General features: G+C 35.4%; 1 protein-coding gene across 1 annotated transcript; it reads left to right on the forward strand.

Moving 5' to 3' along the window:
• Nucleotides 1-317: 317 nt before the first annotated feature.
• On the forward strand, nucleotides 318-20818 carry HELRODRAFT_139499 (hypothetical protein; the record flags this gene model as incomplete). The annotated part of the gene is made up of 5 exons (XM_009012209.1): nucleotides 318-634; nucleotides 10619-10753; nucleotides 12139-12186; nucleotides 17401-17633; nucleotides 20601-20818. Coding segments are annotated over 5 exons (951 nt in total), but the record flags the coding sequence as incomplete, so codon positions are not given.
• Between the last annotated feature and the right edge of the window lie 308 nt (nucleotides 20819-21126).

The following is a 21126-nucleotide window of genomic DNA, read 5'->3' on the forward strand; positions in this document are numbered from 1 at the left end:
CTAGTATTAATTTATTCAACAATAAAGTTAACATGGTTAAACCTATGAAAAGAAAAAGTCAAATGAAAAAGAAAATAATTCAAAATAATAGTTTAAATAATTTACAAAAAGAATTTCAGGAATGGATAGCCAGTGGTAAAAAAAAATCACCAATGGTACCACACATAAAAATTGAAGAAGTCAGTTGCAAAGATTTATTTTCAGGAAATCCATTTGAAATAAATGTTGCTCGGCGGCGCCACAAAGACATGTCTTATGAAAGTAATAAGTTACCACCAGAAACTCAAATTCCGCAGTTGCTGTCATCAAATGATGGATGCGAATTTTATAAATCTTACAAAGGATTCATCAAGGAACCATTAAATGATGAAGAAGCCAATTTTCCAATAGCTTATAGCATGTTAATATACAAAGATTATGAACAATTCATTAGATTATTCAGAGCTGTTTACAGACCACAGAATTATTATTGTATACACGTTGATAAGAAAACAGATTCAAATTATAAATCAAATGTTGAAGCTCTTGCTAGGTGTTTTCCCAATGGAAGAGTCTTTGTTGCTCCGATATCTTATGATGTTCAATGGGCCACTTTCACCGTACTACAACCTGAACTTGACTGTATGAGAGAATTGTGGAATAGATTTGCTGTTGAGGATGTCACAAGTTAGTTAATTATTTGATTATTATTTTGGTCATTCATTAAGCATTAAAATATTATCTTTTTTTAAATTTGTATTGTTATTTGTTTTCTGGTCATTAATGTAAATGAGAACTTCAGGCTACTACTTGAATTGCAACAAAAAAAGATGCACTATTATTCAGCTTTTTCTTTTTGTTCAATTGGTTCAGTAATATTTTTGGTTTAAATATCTGCTTATATGTTTATAAAGAGGTGAAAAAACAATGCAATGGTGTCATCTTCTTAATTAAGGTAAGTAATTTCAATAAAAAAGACTCTTCATGCTGGGGTGCACTTCATGCTGGGGTGCACTGGCTATGAGGCGCGACCCCAGATGGTGGATAGGGGAAAGTCCTGGGCAGGGAGACCTTCTAGGATTGCATCGAATAATACAGAATAAGATGCCACGAACCAACTGTACCAAAAGAAAGAAAACAACGGTGAAAGAGGCAGAGGATCCGGATCCTAGGACAACGGCTCCAACATCTTCTATTCTAAATCCACTGACTTGTGGAACGGGACCTTTTACCCAAAGGCTAGGTGCACTGCTGACAACAGTGCTCTCTTGGGCACGAGATAATCTGCAACCGCGCTGCCTTGTGTGCTTTCAGCAAAAAGGCTAGACCCACTGCTTATAACTGGTGGTTGTCGTTATAAGAAAAGTTCAAGTGGCTATGGTACGTTTTGCAAGCGTGTGTATTGTGTACATTCTATTGCAATGATATTCATCAAACGGTTAGTATAGTTTGATGTAGTGATGGTGTATTATAGTGTCCGTTAAACTATATATAACTAATATGACTATATATAATGAAGATGACTGAAATATATAAATGATAGGGAAAAATATTTAAATTTAATGTTTATATTTTAAAATAAAAAATTAGAATTTTAAATATCGTTTCCTTAAGGAAATTAAAATATATAAATTAATAAAATAAATAATTCAGGCTTAATGAAATATAAACCAAATTATTATTGAAAATTTTAAATATTAAAACATTAAAATAAGAGATCAAGTGACGTGACCACCATGGACCGGCAACGCTGCGTCAAGAATTTCGTATTAACTGGCAGGAATTCATTTGTAGTCATTCGAAATTCATGCCGTTGTGGTACGTAGTGATTGATGGGGTTAACAGCATAGGGATCACATCTCAATATTGTGAAAATAACTGTAATGTATGCTCGAAGCTATTAAGTTGTTTATTGATTGAAGGTTTGCGTTTATTGATATACAAGGCCTCTTTGATTTTGAGACGGACTGGATTGGTTTCAAACTCGAGTATTGTCGTATTTGTGTCCAGTATAGCTCTAGTGAGAGGCATACGGTGTTCACTTTCCATGTGATTTTTAATGGCACCGTCTTGTGCGTGTGTGATAAGTCTACGAGAAAGACTAGTTCGCGTGTGACCAATGTAACTTTCCACAACACTGTGTGGCATAGGACATACGAATTGGTACACGAGGTTCGTCTTCTCTAATGTAGAAGAAGGTCGGTTATTGCTGTTTTTTACGTACGATTGGTGTTGTAGTATATTATTAATTTAAGTCGATTGTTGTTGTCGCAGATTGAAATGTTGGATTTAATGATGCGTTTCAGTTGTGCTTCGTCGGCTTTGTAGTTGTCGTGCATTTGATTTGAATAGTACAACGGTATTGTTGTTTTAGTTGTTGTTTGTTGAGAAATAGTAGGAGCTATATTGATTTTGTAAAAATATTTAGAAATTGTGTTGTCAATTATTTTATTAGAATAGTTATTGTTAATTAGAAGTTGTTTAATTCGCTTTAATTCTTCACGAAAAATGTTAATGTCGGATGAAATTTTAAAAGCACGATGGACGAAGTTATACACCACATTATCTTTATAACGATCTGGACAATCTGAATTATTATTAAGGACTTGACCTGATTTCGAAGGCTTGAGATAAACTTTAGTAACAAATTGCTCAACCTTTTGTTCAATCAAGCAGTCCAAAAAGGCAAGTTGTTGTTCAGTGCTAAATTCAACAGTGAATTTTAAATGTGAATTATTTTGAAAGATGTTCTGAAGGTTATATATGTCTGCGATGGATTTAATAACGATGAATATATCATCCACGTAGCGTGTGTATATCAAGGGTTTGTTGTCCGGATGATTAAATATTCTCGCCTCAAGATCGGCCATATAGAATTCGGCAAATATCGGACCAAGAGGAGAACCCATCGCTACGCCATCGATTTGTCGCTACAGTAAGCCATCTGGAGCGGTGAAGGGATTTTCCACGGTACATAATTTCAGAAGCTCTATGAGTAAATTTGGTGGAATATCCAACTGTGGTAGAGTTGGATGATTATATACGTAATTACAGAAGATTTGAATAGTGTAATCTATTAGTACGTTAGTAAATAGGCTTTCGACATCCAATGAGGCCATATGGCCCGCGCATCGTTTGTTGCCGTTAATGATGTCAATGAACTCAAAGCTAGATTTAACGGAGAAGGTACGCGGAACATATGGATCCCAAAGTTTATTGAAATTGATAATTGATAAGTTGGAGTCGGGCACTGTGAAATGATAGGTCGTAGTGGATTGTTTGGTTTGTGCGTTTTGATGTTACCGTAGATGTTTCATTACCGTTGAATTTTCAATTTCAAGGTTTATCTTTAATTCCATTTTGTTTCAATTTGACATTACATTTAACGCATTGATTTTATACAATTACAATTTGATATACATTATTTAATTACCCAAGGCTCCGACGATGGCATCTTTGCCGAAACAGCTGTCAGCCTAGCTATGACACAATTATTGAATAAATATCAATATGATTATGAAAAATTGCGTTCTGTTGAATCGATTGTAAAAAAGTTAATAAATGCTAAACGGGCAACAATTTTTAACGAATATATATATATATATATATATATATATATATATATATATATATATATATATATATATATATATATATACTTATATATATTTAAGGAATTTAAGGAATTGAAAAATATGTATATATATATATATATATATATATATATATATATATATATATATATACTTATATATATTTAAGGAATTTAAGGAATTGAAAAATATGGCTTCCAAAAAATTATTCGTCTCAGAGGTTTTGTGGTATTTTCTGAACAATATGGATAAATTAGACGAAAAAAAGTTTCAAAATAATGTTTCAAATTTTTATAGTCATGAAGAATTGCTTGTTGCTAAAAAAAACATTGAATTCTGAATTGGATAATATAAAAAAAGAAAGAAAAGTAAAAGCTTCAACCAGACAGCGTGTGGCAATACCAAGTTTGATATAATGCTTGATATTGTTGATTTGATAAAATATATGTCGACAAATGATCTTTGTCAACATTTGCCAACATTTGTGATTTTAAATATAAAAAAAATACCTGATTTGATGTCGAATGATATGTTGGAGGCAATAAATGAAAAAGGTGACAAAATGGCCGCCGTGCTGAATGAAATACTGGATAGAAATAAATCGCTGGTAAACAAATTAACAGTTGCGCCTACTTGTACAAATCTCGTTTCAAGTATCGCGCATGATACAAACAAATTAACAGGTGCGCCTACTTGCACAAATCTTGTTTCAAGTATCGCGCATGATACAAACTCTCGCACAAATCTTGCTACGTGTAATGTCTACGATACAAATGTTAATCGTATTAAAAATGAAACAATCGATACTTCATGGTGAAATATTTTAGTGTCAAAAACAAATAAATCGTATGACACTCGTTCAGCGCAATAAGAAAAAAGTCAAATCAATATCTTTACCGCCAATTGCTAAAAAAGTTGAAGAAAATATCAATAAAAAATTACAATCTGACAATAATGTTTCTGACGATCGTATGACACTCGTTCAGCGCAGTAAGAAAAAAGTCAAATCAATATCTTTACCACCAATTGCTAAAAAAGTTGAAGAAAATATCAATAAAAATAAATCTCACAAACCCTCAAAGATTTTGGGATCAATCACAACTAGCCCCCTCTTCACGGCATCTAAATCCATTATTTAAAAAAAAGTTTTCTACATTGGGAATGTCAAACTACCTGACAGTTCCAAAATCGAAAAACACTGTGAGAATAGAGGAATCAATTTGATTTCCTGTTATCCGGCCTCTAAACGTGTAGAAAATGATGATGAAATAAAATACTCCTCATTCAGATTGTGTGTCCCGGCCGAGGGGTATGGCAAGGTGATGACTGCATCAAACTGGCCTGCCTCAGTTATCATTCGTGAATGGATCTTCGATAAAGATAACACCAACTTCTCGAACACTCTGCCCAGTGCCAAGACAAATGCATCTGCAATGAAAGGTGTTAACAACACCAAAAAAAAAACAGCGGCGTCAGCAGATCAGATATCTGACTAACTGATTTTCCTGAAAATAAATAGAATAATGATGAGATATTTGAAGAAATCTAACCTCCGAATATTTCACCGTCGATCAGCTTAGATCCTTGTTGCAATGTAAACGTAATGGTTCATACAATTTTCTCCTCCTTTGAAAATTCTCGAAAATGTCCTGTAAACTTAATTAGTTATTATTATTCCATAATCATGATATTACTTTGATTTTTACTACTATTAGACAATTTGCTACTATTAGATATTACTTTGATTTTTGCTACTATTAGACAATTGCAGAAACGATGTAAAATTTTTATTTTCCAATTTGAATTACTCATTTGAAATTTTTTATTTTTTTTGCTATGACATTCACTCAATTACATTTTAATTAAGGTGGTCTGCACAAGTTATTTTTCTTTTAGATCTCCTGGTGATTTTCTTATTTACCAAATAAATGACTGGAAATAAAAAAAAATAAAATATAAATAAATAAATATATATATATATATATATATATATATATATATTTACAATATTCTATAAATTCTACCGAATGTTTGGCGTTAATATGTTTGTAGTTCGTTTTTTCAATTTTTCTCACTAAAGTTTTTTGGTGAACGTTTAGTTTATTAAAATTCAAAATAAACTTATTTTTCGAATTCATGCTGTAAATAAGGCCATATTTCGATTCCGAATGAATCATCATCAGTGCTTTCTGCTGTTTATATAGGGAAATATTGACTCTGTCAAAATGAACTTAGATGGAGATTGACTTTGTCAAAGTGAATTTAGATGGAAATTAGGTGTCAGGTTTCTTTATTGGCTGATCATCTTCTTTGACCAATCCGTAATTGTACCGCAACATCTTCAAAAGTATACCATGGTTGACACAGTCGAACGCTGACGACATATCCAGGAACGACAGTAATGAAATGTTTTGAACATCCATTGTTGAAAATATGTTTGATAAAACCTGAAGAAACGCTGTCTCAGTTGAGTGGAATCGTCTATATGCGTACTGATGAATCGGCATCAAACCATTTACAGACAAATAGACTAGCAAACTCTTCATAACAACCCTCTCGACAACCTTTGATATGAACGAAAGATTTGATATAGGTCTATAATTTTTAATATTATTTACATCAGTCCTGGTTATGACATTAAACTGACCCTCACTGCCTTGTGAGTGATGTTGGATCATCAAAGGCTAGGCCCACCGCTTATAACTGTGGTTGAGTAAGGAAGGGCGTCCTGCGTAAAAACTAGCCAAAAAATAATACTTATGATGACGGAAATAACAATGGCCCTCAGTAACCGGCAGAAGAGGGTGCGAAGAATCTCCGGAGACCCAGTTCATGGGGTTGTGGTGCAAGGCCCTGTGGATGGTCTGGCTACAGGCACCCCACTCTATAGTGTGGCGGTGCAAGGCAATATAGATGGATGGACTACTTGTAGACCAAGGGGTTGGAGGTTTGGTACCTGGAATGTAGGCACGTTGACAGGAAGAAGTTTGGAAGTGGTAGAGGAGCTGCAGAGGAGAATGGTTGACGTGGCTGCATTACAGGAGATCAGATAGAAGGGTGAGGTTACAAAGTTTGTGGGGGCTAAAGGTGGAAGATATAAGTTGTGGTGGAAGGGGGATGATGGTACTGGAGGAGTTGGTGTGATGGTAAGAGAAGAGTTGGTGGAGAAGGTGTTGGAAGTGAGGCGGAGAAGCAATGGTGTAATTGTGGTGGTGATGGTGTTTGGAAAAGTAATAGTGAGGGTGATATCAGGATATGCTCCGCAACAAAGTAGGAAGAAAGAGGAGAAGGATAGGTTTTATGATGATGTTTCTGACGAGATTGGGCAAGCGGGGTTGGATGAGTTTGTGGTGTTGATGGGTGATTTGAATGGTCATGTGGGGGCGGATGGGAACCAGCGCGATTGATTACTTATAGATCAGGGGAACATAAATCGATGATAGACTATATATTGGTAAGGGCCAAACATAGGAAGTATGTGAAGAATGTGAAGGCGATACCTGGTATGTTGCAGCATAGTATGGTTGTGATGGATGTGACATCAAAAGAAATGGGGAGGAGGAAGAAGGATAAGTTTGTGGCAAAGAGAAAGACAAGGAAGTTGCAAGATGCAGAGGTGAGGAAGGCATTTGAAGTGAAGGTGGCTGAAAATTGGGAGAGTGGTAAGGATGGAGATGTTTGGGAGAGATACAGGGACTGTGTGTTGGCTACGGCAGATAAAGTATGTGGATGGACGAAAGGAAAGTGTAGGCATGGTGAGACGTGGTGGTGGGATGAAGATATAAGAAGGGTTTTGGAAGTCAAGAAGGAGAGGTTTAGGGTATGGAGAAGGGACATGACGGAGGAAGCGGAGTCTGAGTATAGGAAGGCTAAGAAGGTTGCAAAACAGGCAGTGGCAACTGCAATGACGAAAGCATCAGATAGGTTAATGAAGGAAATGGAATTTGATGTGAGTTCGAGGAAAATGTTCAAAGTAGCAAAGCAGTCAATGAGGGATAGGAAAGATGTTATAGGGAATGGATGTGTTTGGGATGGATCTGGCAAGTTGTGCATAGATGAGGAGGAAAAAGCTCAGGTGTGGAAAGCTCATATGGAAAGGTTGATGAATGAAGAGAATGAGTGGGATGGAGATGTGGAATCCGCGGTCACACACGGACCTATAGAGAAGGTGACGATGGAGGAAGTAGAGAAAGCAGTTAGAGAAATGAAACTAGGTAAGGCGATAAGGGTTTCGGAAGTGGCGGCAGAACATATAAAAGCGAGTGGGGTGATAGGAATTGAAGTTATGATGAGAATTGCTAACAGTATGTTTGATGATGAAGGTATACCTGAGGATTGGCGACACAGTGTGTTGGTGCCGTTGTATAAGGGCAAAGAAGATGTGAGAGATTGTGGGTCATATAGGGGTATGAAATTGCTAGAGCACGGAATTAAGGTAGTGGAGAGGGTGCTTGAGAGGAGGTTGAGAAATATGGTGACAGTTAATGAAATGCAGTGTGGGTTTATGCCTGGTAGGGGAACGGTGGATGCGTTGTTCATGGTGAGAATGTTGCAGGAGAATTATAGAAAGAAGAAACGAAGATTGTATATGTGTTTTGTGGATCTAGAAAAGGCTTTTGATCGAGTACCGAGGAAGGTCATTGAATGGGCGTTGAGGAAGAAAGGAGTGAATGAGAGACCTGTTAAAGCTGTGATGCAAAGGTGAGGGTTGGAAGGGGGATGTCGGACGCTTTTAGTGTTAAGGTAGGAGTGCATCAAGGATCAGTGTTATCACCGTCTCTGTTTGCGATTGTGATGGATGCTGTGTGTGGAAACATAATGGAGGGGTTGTTATTTGAGATTTTGTATGCAGATGATTTAGTCTTGATGGCTGATAGCATGGAAGAATTGCAGTTAAAATTTGACAGATGGAAAAGTGTTATTGAAAGGAAAGGGTTAAAAGTTAATATTGGTAAGAGGAAAGTAATGGTGAGTGGGGAAGGTGGGGAGCGAGTGATAAGTAAAATAGACCCCTGTGGGGTATGTGACAGGAGAGTGAAGGCTAACTCGGTGTTGTGTATAGGATGTCAGAAATGGGTGCATAAGAGATGTAGTGGTTTGAGGGGGGCACTGAAAAAGGTGGAAGGCACGTTCAAATGTAAGAAATGTGTTCATGTTGTGATTAATAGGACGGACGCAAGGACGGGATTGAGTGGTAGTATTGAAAGAGTGGAAAGTTTTGTTTACTTAGGGGATAAGCTGAATGCGGATGGAGGATGTTTGAGCGCAGTTACGGCTAGAGTTCGTGTGGGATGGATGAAATTTAGGGAACTGGGTGGGGTATTGTGTGGAAAGAAATGGTCAGTGAAGATGAAAGGGAGGGTATATAAAGCATGTGTGAGAGCAGCGATGGTATATGGTGGTGAAACTTGGGTGTTGAGGAGAGAGGAGGAAAGTGTACTGCAGAGGGCTGAAACAGCTATGGTGAGGATGATGTGTGGGGTTAAAGTGAAGGATAGGAGGAGTAGTACAGAGCTGATGTCAATGATGGGACTGAATGAGGACATTGTGACATTGATAAGGAGATCGAGATTGCGGTGGTATGGAAATGTGTTGAGAAGGGATGAAAGAGTCGGGATTAGGCGAACGTTGGAGTTCGAGGTTGAAGGAGTGGTAGGAAGGGGTCGTCCGCGATTGGGATGGAGAGAGCAGGTGGAGAAGGACAGGGTGAAAGCGGGGTTGCGTGATACTGAGGCGAGTGACAGATGTGGATGGCGTCGAGGGGTATTTCGGTTTCATCATAGGTAGCCAAACGGCAACCCCCGATCTCGGGGAAAATGTTGTCTAAACGTGTGTTGTTGTTGTAACATCAGAGCTTGTTTTCATAAAAATTGGAAAAACTACGGCATGTTTGAAACTAACAGGAAATTTACCCCCTTTCAAACAAAGGTTAATAAAACTGGTGAGAAAGCAAATAAACAAATATGAGTATTTTTTAAGGACATGTGCCGACGCTTCCACTCAACTGAGACAGCGTTTCTTCAGGTTTTATCAAACATATTTTCAACAATGGATGTTCAAAACATTTCATTACTGTCGTTCCTGGATATGTCGTCAGCATTCGACTGTGTCAACCACGGTATATTTTTGAAGATGTTGCGGTACAATTACGGATTGGTCAAAGAAGATGATCAGCCAATAAAAAAACCTGACACCTAATTTCCATCTAAATTCACTTTGACAAAGTCAATCTCCATCTAAGTTCATTTTGACAAAGTCAATATTTCCCTATATAAACAGCAGAAAGCACTGATGATGATTCATTCGGAATCGAAATATGGCCTTATTTGCAGCATGAATTCGGAAAATAAGTTTATTTTGAATTTTAATAAACTAAACGTTCACCAAAAAACTTTAGTGAGAAAAATTGAAAAAACGAACTACAAACATATTAACGCCAAACATTCGGTATATATATATATATATTATAGTTATAAATAACACTTTGAACTCTCGTTACTTCCAACGTCAATGTTATAACATTACAAATCTTTATATTTCCAACACTATGTTCAAGATTTCCGATAGATGAACACAACTGCTTCAAACACAAACTTTGTTGAACGTTTATTTGATTGCCGACAGTAATGGAAACACCAAATTAATCCAAGTAACTACGCATAGATCACAATTACAACTTCGCAACAAACCTCTTTACAAAACCTTCTCTAAAACCTTCCTACATAAAACGTGTCGGTCTTATATATTGCAGCTTTAGCATCGATTCGATATCTTTTTAAAATCCTTTGGCATGAATAGATTCTATGGTTTACAATCGGTGAAAATATTTTGTTAATTTAATAAATAAATAAATTATATAAAATACAAAATATTATTAAAAAATTGATAATTTAATAATTTAATATATTATAATTTAATAATTTAATATATTATATTGTGTGTGCGTGCATGCATGTATAGATATTCGTTTGACGTATATCATTTTACTAATTGACAGTTATCAAGTTAAACAACACTGCAAACAAAATGACCTCATCCTCACCGAGAAGCAAGATGCGACCTCTGTGGAAATATTTTATCAATTTGACCGGCCAGGAATACCCATTAAGAACAAACTGGGAACTAATTCAAATATTAAAAATTTTTGATGGAGCTAATAATGTGGAGGGCACTTTTAAAAGGTAATTTTTTATGGGTCGTTGTTTTTATGTTGGTTCAAAGTCAGATAAACATTTATTAGTTGTTAGAAGCCATTTGCTATTATAAGTTATTATAAATTTTTATAAATATTATAAGCGCCCATTAAAAGTCGTTTCACGGACTCCTTACAAAATTTATGTTAATTTTAATAATTAGAACGAGAAAAAGAAACTAAATGTTCAATGTTAATGTTAACAATTAGAACGAAAAAAATTTTCAATGATAATGTTACTAATCACAACGAAAAAGGCGTGTCTTTAGTTGTTTCTTGGACTGTAGTAGCGATAAGTTAGACTGACGCATAAAATGGGGCAGATCGTTTCAAAGTTTTGGTCCGCATACATTTTGAAAACGTTTTGATACAATGTTCATTCTGTCACTGCAGTGATCAACAGATTTTCTCTATCCGATCTTAATCCTGTGGTCTGAGAAACAGACGACCTGTGAGTTAACATGTTAGATAAATATTGTGGAGCATTCAAGCATCTAAACACCAAATCGCAAATTTAGTAGACTACTCTGTTATCAACCGACATCCAATGGAAATCCTTGAGTACTGGAGTAATATGTTCAAATCGACTAGCACAACTATTCTAGCAGCTCTATTCTGAGCAGGCTGCAGCATTAAGGGTGGTTAATAAAATTTTTCTAAACAGTCACAGTGAAGGCACTAAACGCGAGTTCAATGATCTCAATGCTGGCCAGTTCTTGACTTTCTTTAATGAAAAAATTAAAGTGATATAACAGAGGATTGACACTGAAAATCAATCTTGTTTTAACAGTGATGATCATGGATGTCAGCAGTTGTTTTCGAATTTTTGGGCGGTGTCTGAGGCTGATGTCAGGAAAGAAGTGCTTCATTCACCTACAAAGTCCTGTCAACTAGATATTTTACAAACGCGTTTTTTAAAAAGCATTTTGAATTGTTTTGTCCCTTTATAACCAGTTTGATAAATTTGTGCATGAGGGTAAGTTGCTTCCCCACACCTTGTAAACATGCAACTGTTGTGCCGTTGTTGAAAAAAAGTGATGCAGATCCGGGTGACGTCAGTAATTATCGACCAGTCAGTAATCTGTCATTTATATCAAAACTCATTGAAAGAATGGTGTAGAGACAATTGCTTGCTCATTTGAATGATAATAATCTCATGCCTGCACATCAATCCGGTTTTAGACGATTTCACTCCACTGAAACTACCCTGCTACATGTTCTCTCAGGGGTTTATGCTGAGATGGATGCTCAAAACATTTCCTTGTTGGCATTTTTGGACATGAGCTCGGCTTTCGACTGTGTCAATCATGAAATGTTACTGCTCAGGCTGCATCAAAATTTTGGAATATCTGGGGAAATAATAAATTGGCTCAGAAGCTACTTGATTGGCCGAACACAGCAGGTTTCGTTCAACGGGAGTTTGTCCTACGTCAGTGTGGTTCGCTCTGGTGTGCCGCAGGGATCTGTTTTGGGTCCTTTATTGTTTCTGCTTTATACATCTGATGTGCTGAAGATAATTGATTCATATGATTTTATACGCAGACGACATTCAAATTATGTTATCAGGTAAACCGAAGTTATTTCAAGACGAGATTACGAGATTCATTGAATGTATGTCGGAGGTTAATCTGTGGATGTCGAGAAATGAATTGAAGCTTAACCAGGGTAAAAAAAAATTTTTTCCTATTGGTACCTGGCAGCAGTTGGCAGTTGTTATGAATGATAAAAAAATAGATTTCTGTAAAGCAGTGTCGAATCTAGGTTTTATAACTGATTCAAACCTAACAATGAAATCTCATTTTGAAATGATCTCTATATCATGCTTGGCACAGATTAGAAGAATGAAACAAATTCGAGAATCACTTGATAAAGACGCAGTGCAGACTCTGGCGCATGCGTTGGTGCACTCACGTGTCGATTATTGCAATAGTTTATTTTATGGACTCCCGGCTAGATCCATCAAAATTCTGCAATCGATACAAAACCGTACTGCCTGGATTGTGGCTGGATGTCGATGGTATGATCATGCCACACCGATCCTGAGTGATTTGCATTGGTTGCCCATAAATAAAAGAATTGTTTTTAAAATCCCTGTCACAGTTTTTAAATCACTAAATGGTCTGGCTCCAAAATATTTATCAAATAAACTGAAATTAAAAACGTCGATCGCATCTGGTGTGCGTCTGAGGTGGTTCCTCATAGACAGCTAAAGATTGGATCGCATGATTTTGCTGTCAGGCCCTATCGTATGGATCGGCTTGCCGTCAGCCCTCAGAATGCCTGGAATGAACATTGCTGGATTTAAAAGACAATTGAAGACATACCTTTTTTCATTATAGTTCATCTTTTTTCATTCTTGCTATTTTGTTATTAATATTAGTTATAATTTGATAGCGTTTGTGAAAACTGCTATAACGAACGCTATATTAAGATTTCTCTTAATAATAATAATAATAATAATAATGGCAATTTCATGTCTTGAAACTCCTTACAACAATTCATTGCAGTAGTCCAATCTAGAGTGCACAAACGAATGAATTAGGGTAACTTAGGTTGATCTATTCAAACACGCTTTAATTCTATTTTACTAAAGTATTTGGAAGACGCAAGATTTGACCAGTGATTTAACACGATCACCCATGCGTAAACTTTTATTAATTGTAACAGCCAGTACAATGGCTGATTTTTTAAATCAATAACCTTGTTACATATTTTTAGACAATCAAGATTAAATTTATAAATCTGCTGCCAAGTACCAATAGGTAATATCTTGATTGGTTTTTATGCCATTTGAAGCCATCCATTTATCCACAGCCGCCAAACATTCCAACATTTTCTCTATCAAATCCTTTAATACACCAGAGGTAAAACTTCCAACTAACTGCACATCATCAGCGTACGCAAAACCTTTGAGTGTAAATTCATGAGCTGTGTACAACATGAAGAGCAGTGAACCCAAAACAGACCTTTGTGGAACCCCTAACAAGACTTCTACCACCCTTGATGAGGTATTATTAAAATTAATCTGCTGAGTACAATCAATCAATCTTTGTTTAGCGTCCAGAGACCCAGTTCCCCGAGGTAGGGCGTTGTTTTTTTTGCTATCAATTTTTTGCGCCAAATTAGACAATCAGTTGTATCCATTTCATTTAAATTTAGAGCTTGCATGTCTTGCTCGATTGTTTGCGACCAGGACTTCTTTGGACGGCCTTTGGGACTTGTGCCAGGTACTTCAACGTCTGCAAGAGAAGTTATGACACTGTTTCCACTTCGTTTGACATGACCAAACCACGTGTTGCCGACATTCGTCCTTTATATCATCTAAACCAGCACGACGCAGGATTTCGGTAGATTTGATGTGGTCCTTCAGACTAATTCGTTGCATCCATCGGAGCATTTTCATATCGGTTTGTTGAAGTTGTTGTTCCAGTTTGGTTGTCATTGGCCATGTTTCTGCACCATATAACAACACCGGACGGACGTATCACAGATTTATTAAGTCTTGATTGTAGTTGTAGTGGGATGTCACGCCGCATCAATATAGAGTATATTCATGTATATACGATTCAAATAACTGCAAAACTTCATCAAAGACACCAAAGCTTGATTATTGTCTGAAGCTTTAAAAGGCTCCGACAGCACCTACAACATGGCCATTTCTTAGAGTGACACCTTGGCAATAATAATCATAGTGTGTCATTTATATAGCGTCCTGTGCATAATGTCTGGAGCGCTCCTAATTTTTATAGTGCCCTACTCTGGGGGGGGCGCTTAGTTGGCTAAATTCCTAGATTCATGCTATCACTAAAAATGCCTCCGATGTTTCTCTTAACGTTCGTTGATTAGTTGTTGGTGAATGTATGGAGGTAAAAATGTGTAGATGGAAAAGTATCCCACTAGCAACACACACGAATGGCTCTTTTTACGAGAAGAAACGGTGGAGTTACGGCAGTCACGTTGTTTGTTGTGAGCGATAATAAGCTGGAGTCGATCCGTTGGCTTGAGCATTTGGTCGACGATGAAACTTTAGCAGTGTTGGAAATAGAATTTAATTAACATATTTTTGACGAAAAGCAATCCGAAAAACATTTCCGCAGCCAGGAATTGCCAAAAAGCAACGTCCAAACACGAATGTCAACAAACAAACCATAGACCGTTTCATAAAAGATCGTTCATTTTCAAAGATTGCAAAAACTATTTTGAAACAATTTTTCTACAATCTTAGAAACAAACGATAAATTTGACATCGGACGAAAGTTTTTCAAATTAATCATATCTGCTCTTAACTGTTTTGGGAATGAAGTAACGATCACTTGTGTTTGTATAGCTGTATCTGTTGATTAGCAAAAATCAATTAAGCCTGTAAGATAGGGCAAAAAATAATCGGTGTATTGTTTAAAAACATTAGCTGGCATGCCATCAAGTCTACAATTAGTTAATGACAAACTGAGTACCAGTGCTCTAACTTCAGATTGAGACGCTTGCAAAATTTTCAGAAATTTTACATCAATATTGAATCTACATATGATGGAGGGTTCTTCAGCACCCACAGTATTTTCTTTTTCCTTTATTTTTCCAATTTTGTTGATAATGAAATCTGCAAAATCATAAGCTGTATGAGTCACTGTAAAATCATTTGAATAAAATTTTTTTCAATATTTTCATATTTTTTTAGGGTTTTTATCATTTTCATTAACTAATTTATTCCAAAAAGTTTCCTTCTTTTTAGAAAAATTTTTATTTTTATTAAATCCATTTTTTTTTGTCTTCAGCTCGATTATGCTTTCTGTATTTTCTTTCAGCTTTTCCACATTCCCTTTTCAAGTTTCTACAATCGTTGTTATACCAGTGTGTCATTAACACAATTTTGTTTCAACCATATGAGTTGGGGCAGCATATGAGTTGAAGGACCACATCAAATCTACCGAAATCCTGCGTCGTGCTGGTTTAGATGATATAAAGGACGAATGCCGGCAACACCGTCTGCGGTGGTTTGGTAATGTCAAACGAAGTAGAAACAGTGCCATAACTTCTCTTGCAAATGTTGAAGTACCTGGCATACGTCCCAAAGGCCGTCCAAAGAAGTCCTGGTCGCAAACAATCGAGCAAGACATGAAAGCTCTAAATTTAAATGAAATGGATACAACTGATCGTCTAATTTGGCGCAAAAAGTTGATGGCTAAGAAAACGACGTCCTACCTCGAGGAACCGGGTTTCTGGACGCAAAACGAAGATTGATTGAGTTGGGGCAGCAATCCTCAGCAATTCATTATTAAAAAATTCCGCTGCCTCATTTGCATCATCATAACAACAGTATTTACTGATCATGAACCGTTAATTAATGAAAGGGATTTTTTTTGTCAACCCGAATCCAGGATCGAACGTATTTGTTTACTTTTTTAGTCAACGGTTTATGTATAGACAATTTAACTGTTATCAGACTATGGTCTAAAAATGTCCCACTAATTAACATTGGTAACTAATATAATAACATTATGCACAGAAACAAGCCAAACAAATCATTAAAAGAGATAGTATGTTTATCATCTGACTTCTCAAAATAAATATTGATATCACCTAATAGGATTACGTGATCATTTAATGTTGTTACATATTCTAACATTGACAACTGTTCCTGAAAATAAAGATGGTACTAATTTCGAACCAGGCCGATACAGAGCAAAAAGAGCTATTTTTATTCCATTTATTGTCAAAACAAGACAGAGCTTCAAATAATAATGCTAAAGACAGGTTTAGTTTTTTATATTTATAACAATTTTGGAAAAAAAGTTATCAAACCTCCATGATATCGATCATTAATCCTCAAAAAATTTACAAACATATTGTCAGGGAGGATTGCAATTTTTACCCATTATGATCAGAAGAACAATGTCAAGATTTTACCACAACTAAAATATCCAAGCCATCCATCAGCAACTGGAAAAGTTCATTTGCCTTAGAGATAATCGACCTAATATTTATTAAGCCAAGTTTTTCCTTCTTCATTACAGAACCAGTATTAGAATTGCTATTTGATTTCATTTGTTTTACATCATTGGTTCTTTTTTTGAACCTTATTAACTCCATTGTCCTACTTCCTCACTGACTCTGTATAAAAAATCATTTCGAACATTTACTTGTCTATTCTTTGCTTCAACAATCATTTTACTCAACAGTAATCTTTGTTCTGGCATTATATCATGTCACACAGAAATTTAATTGAACTGTGGCTCTAATGTTTTTATTTTGAATAAGTTTTTAAAAATGGTAGCTTTGGCATTGATATCTCAAACCACAACCAACGAAAGGCGTGGTGCATCACCCATTTTTTCAACTCTCTTCATTTTAAAATCATCAAGTCTACCAATTATATCATTTGACAATTTTTGACATAATTTTAAAGCATCAGTTTTTTAGGCTGTGAAAGAGTCATATTCTTCCAGTCCAAATATTATCCAATTGTTCCGCCTTTTTCTTTGTTTTTTCCCCATCATCTAATTTTGTAGCAATATGGTGCATCTCTATGATATATATAGATATGTATGTTATATTTATTGTATATAATGGTTTTGTTTAATTATCCAATAAATATATTAGATTCTTCTTCAACATATATTAAAAACGCTCATTAAACAGAATGCACTCTGTCATCCGCATGTATCATGCTCAAAATCATCCACCTCGCGGTATCATTATCTGGAAGGGCTCCGTGCATGTTGTGCTCTCAAGAGCATTTGTTGATTTTGCTCTTCATCACCCAATTTCCATTGCTCTGCAGAATTATTTGAAAGATATCTTTGTACCTGACGAATACTTTTTCTCCACACTTAATAATAACCCTAACTTTGGAGTGCCTGGAAGTTACAATGGTTGGCTAATAAATTGATTGATGCTTGTTTTTAAAATTATTGCATTTTTTTATTTGTTGATTTAGCTGATTAGATTTGTGATTATACGTTGTGCTCTGTAGTTAGTTAAATCAGTTAAATTTTCATCAACTTTTCATGACATAACAGTAATATAAAAAATTATCAGATTTTGGTAAATTCAATTTTTAAGCGGTTAAATGCTATATTAGTGAATGCTGTGAAGTGTCAGATCCATTAAAAATTACTGAAAAATTAGATTTGTGATTAAACCTTGTGCTCTGTAGTTAGTCATTAATCAGTTAAATTTTCATCTTTATATATATATTGTATATAATCATAAAATCCTGTTGGACAGACTGAAATATTGTTATGGTTTAAATAAGATTGCGTTAACGTGGTTCGAATCATTTCTTACTGGTCGGACTCAGCAGATTGCTTACTCAGGTGGTCTCTCGGAACCAATGTAATTTACGTCAGGGGTGCCTCAAGGATCTGTTCTTGGACTGATTCTCTTTAATTTGTACGTTGCAGAGATATTAGTTTTACTGAATAAAGGTGGTTATTATTGCCATGGGTACGCAGATGACATGCAGATTTGTGTTTCATGTTTTCCAGATGGGATGCTTACCGTATTAGAGAAACAGACAAAAACTATATCTGATGTCGGCCCGTGGTTGGGTCAAAGTAGGCTAAAGTTGAGGAGACTAAGACTCAGTTCATGTTGGCTGGTCGATGGCAGCAAACATCAGCGGTTGAACCTTCATCGATTAACATCAGTATGACTGATATAAGTATCAGTAAAACGGTCACCAATTTGGGAATAACCAATTTGGACTCCCATATGACAATGGGTCCACAAGTCAGTCTATTGGTTAAAAAATGTATGTTCCAACTACGTCAGTTACGTCAAGTCACAAAATTGGTAGTAGAGATACGATGATGTTATTTGGGTTATCATTAGCTGGGTTTAAAAAACGTCTAAAGACAACGTCTAATGGCAACTTCTAGTGATCTCCACCGATGATTTTTGCTTTCAACATGCTTTACATGAGCGCTGATGAGAAGCAATTATAATTGGCGCTATATAAATACAAATTTTGATTTGATATATATATGGTGTGAAAATTTCCGACTTGCTCCCGCAAGTACGGTCTTAAATTTAAATAATTATTTATAGTGTTGATGTAAGTACTCAAAAAATGTACTTAAGTATAAGTACCAAGCACTCAGTTAAAAATGTACTTAAGTATAAGTATTAAGTACTGTAGACACTTGAGTATATAATAAAGACATAAATTTTATTCAAAATTGAAATGTAATATATATATTTTATAACTAAACCGCTTATATTTTATAATACAAACATTGAGATTAGTTGATATGTTAACCGCACTTAGATATTGAGATATTGTAGCCCTTCTACTTTATGGTTTAAACCTTATTCAGGACTAAGTTCATGGAAACCATAAAAATCAAAATCTCGACTTGTGCACGATGTGGACTTTTTATCCTCCCTAAAAGTTGTGAGGCTATTGATTCGGTTTACTTCCGCCAGAAATCTTCGGCCTGCTGGGGAACTGAAGGTGGCATCCACCTGATCTTAAAAAATGGATGGCTAATTGATGCAACAATTTGTTGTTTTTGTTGTTGTTGTTGCTTTTGTTGTTGATAGTGTTATTATTATTATCGTTATTGTTATTATCATCAATGTTAGATTGCTGGTTGATCCGATTAACGTTATTGTTGTTCTTACTTCGAGTTGGAAGTGTTGTTGGGATTCGTTGTTGAATGCTGATGGAAGGTTTTTCAGATTCGATGATAATAGCTTCTGCAATTCTTAGGTTGTAGTGCTGTTGATTGTTGTATAGAATTTTTGTGTTATTATCTAGAAGGTTCTTAGTTATTGAGGTGTTGTGGAAAGTTTCAAGATGGTTTTTTATTGCACCCTCTCCTTTGTGCATAGTAAGTCTACGCGATAGTGTTGTAGTAGTCACCCCTATATAGGAAGTTTGAAGACGCGAGCAGTCGTCAAGAGGACTAGTGAGAATTTTTAATTTACTAGTAAGAATTTTTAATGGTGAATATTGTGAATTATAAACTGTTTTAGTTATAATATTGATAGTATCTTTAACAGAAACATTTGTAAATAGGGATTCGACATCAAGGGATGCAATTTGTTCGGATGATGGATTGATATATGTATATGATATATATATATATATATATATATATATATATATATATATATATATTTGTTTATTTATCTTTATATTTATATATGGACTCTCGCAAGTACGGTATATATATATAGGCTCTCGCAAGTACGGTATATTTATATATATATATATATAATATATATAAGAAATCAATACGAGTCAGTACAAAAGTTGGCCAGTACGAGTACATAAAGTACACCATCTCTCACCACGACCAAAGGTGCGTTTCTGTGGACACCCAACTCGTTTTAGACTAGACGCGTTTCGTCCCTTATGGGACTCATCAGTATCCCGAGTTTAAACACCAACTTAGTGCAATTATTATCTTAGTAGACAACATTGCAAGCTAAGATGTTTTTTGAACTGTGTTGTTTAAACTCGGGCTACTGATGAATCTCATAATGGCTTGGTTCGAATACTGTCTGTCCGAAACTCAAAGACGCGTGTTTAATAGTTTTTTTTAGACCAGACTCGTTTTGTCCTTTACTGGACGAAATTTACAAAAACATATTTTTGTCGAATAAGTGAAATGATGTGTTAACTTGCACCCACATTTACGTAGTATGTATAAAGGTGAAAATTTTACAAGTACTTAAAATTCTCACTCATTTACGAGCAGATACGAGTACATTACATACACCATTTTCTACCACAAGAAAGTTGTATTAATCTGAACACCTCACTCGTTTTTAATAGTTTAGTCTATTTTCTACTGTCCACTTCAATTTTCCAGGGTCTAGTCCTGAAACAGATCCTGTTAACAACCGCTTCATCGCTCGATTTAAAAACTGGGGGTATCCACCATTTGCTTGGCCATGTAAAGGTAAATGGGTTCGCCAAATTTGCAACTTTGGCGTAGGTGACCTTCCACTTCTTGCTTCCAGAGATGAGTTATTTGCTAATAAATTTGACTACGAATTTGAACCATTGGCTTACAATTGTATGGAAGAATTGTTGTTCAATAGGACCAGGTTAGAATACGCTAATAGACAACATAGTCAAGAAAAGGGGGAAAAAGTTATGAGTGATGATAGAAATGTCGGCGATAAAAAGGGATTTTTGGAGTTGACAACAAGTTTGTATTATGTAATTTTTAATACCCAATAATAATTTTGTTTATTTTATCAAACCTTTGAAAATGTTGGAATTATACGTTGATTTTGTCGTTTTTTTAATATCTCTAAAAGAAATTATATACATTTTCCCAATTAAATGTTTTGAATGAAATATAAAATGTTATTGAAATTGTTTTTTTTTTATTGATAATCTAATACTTT

Source organism: Helobdella robusta, assembly GCF_000326865.2.
Source record: "Helobdella robusta unplaced genomic scaffold HELROscaffold_100, whole genome shotgun sequence".
Lineage (NCBI taxonomy): Eukaryota > Metazoa > Annelida > Clitellata > Rhynchobdellida > Glossiphoniidae > Helobdella > Helobdella robusta.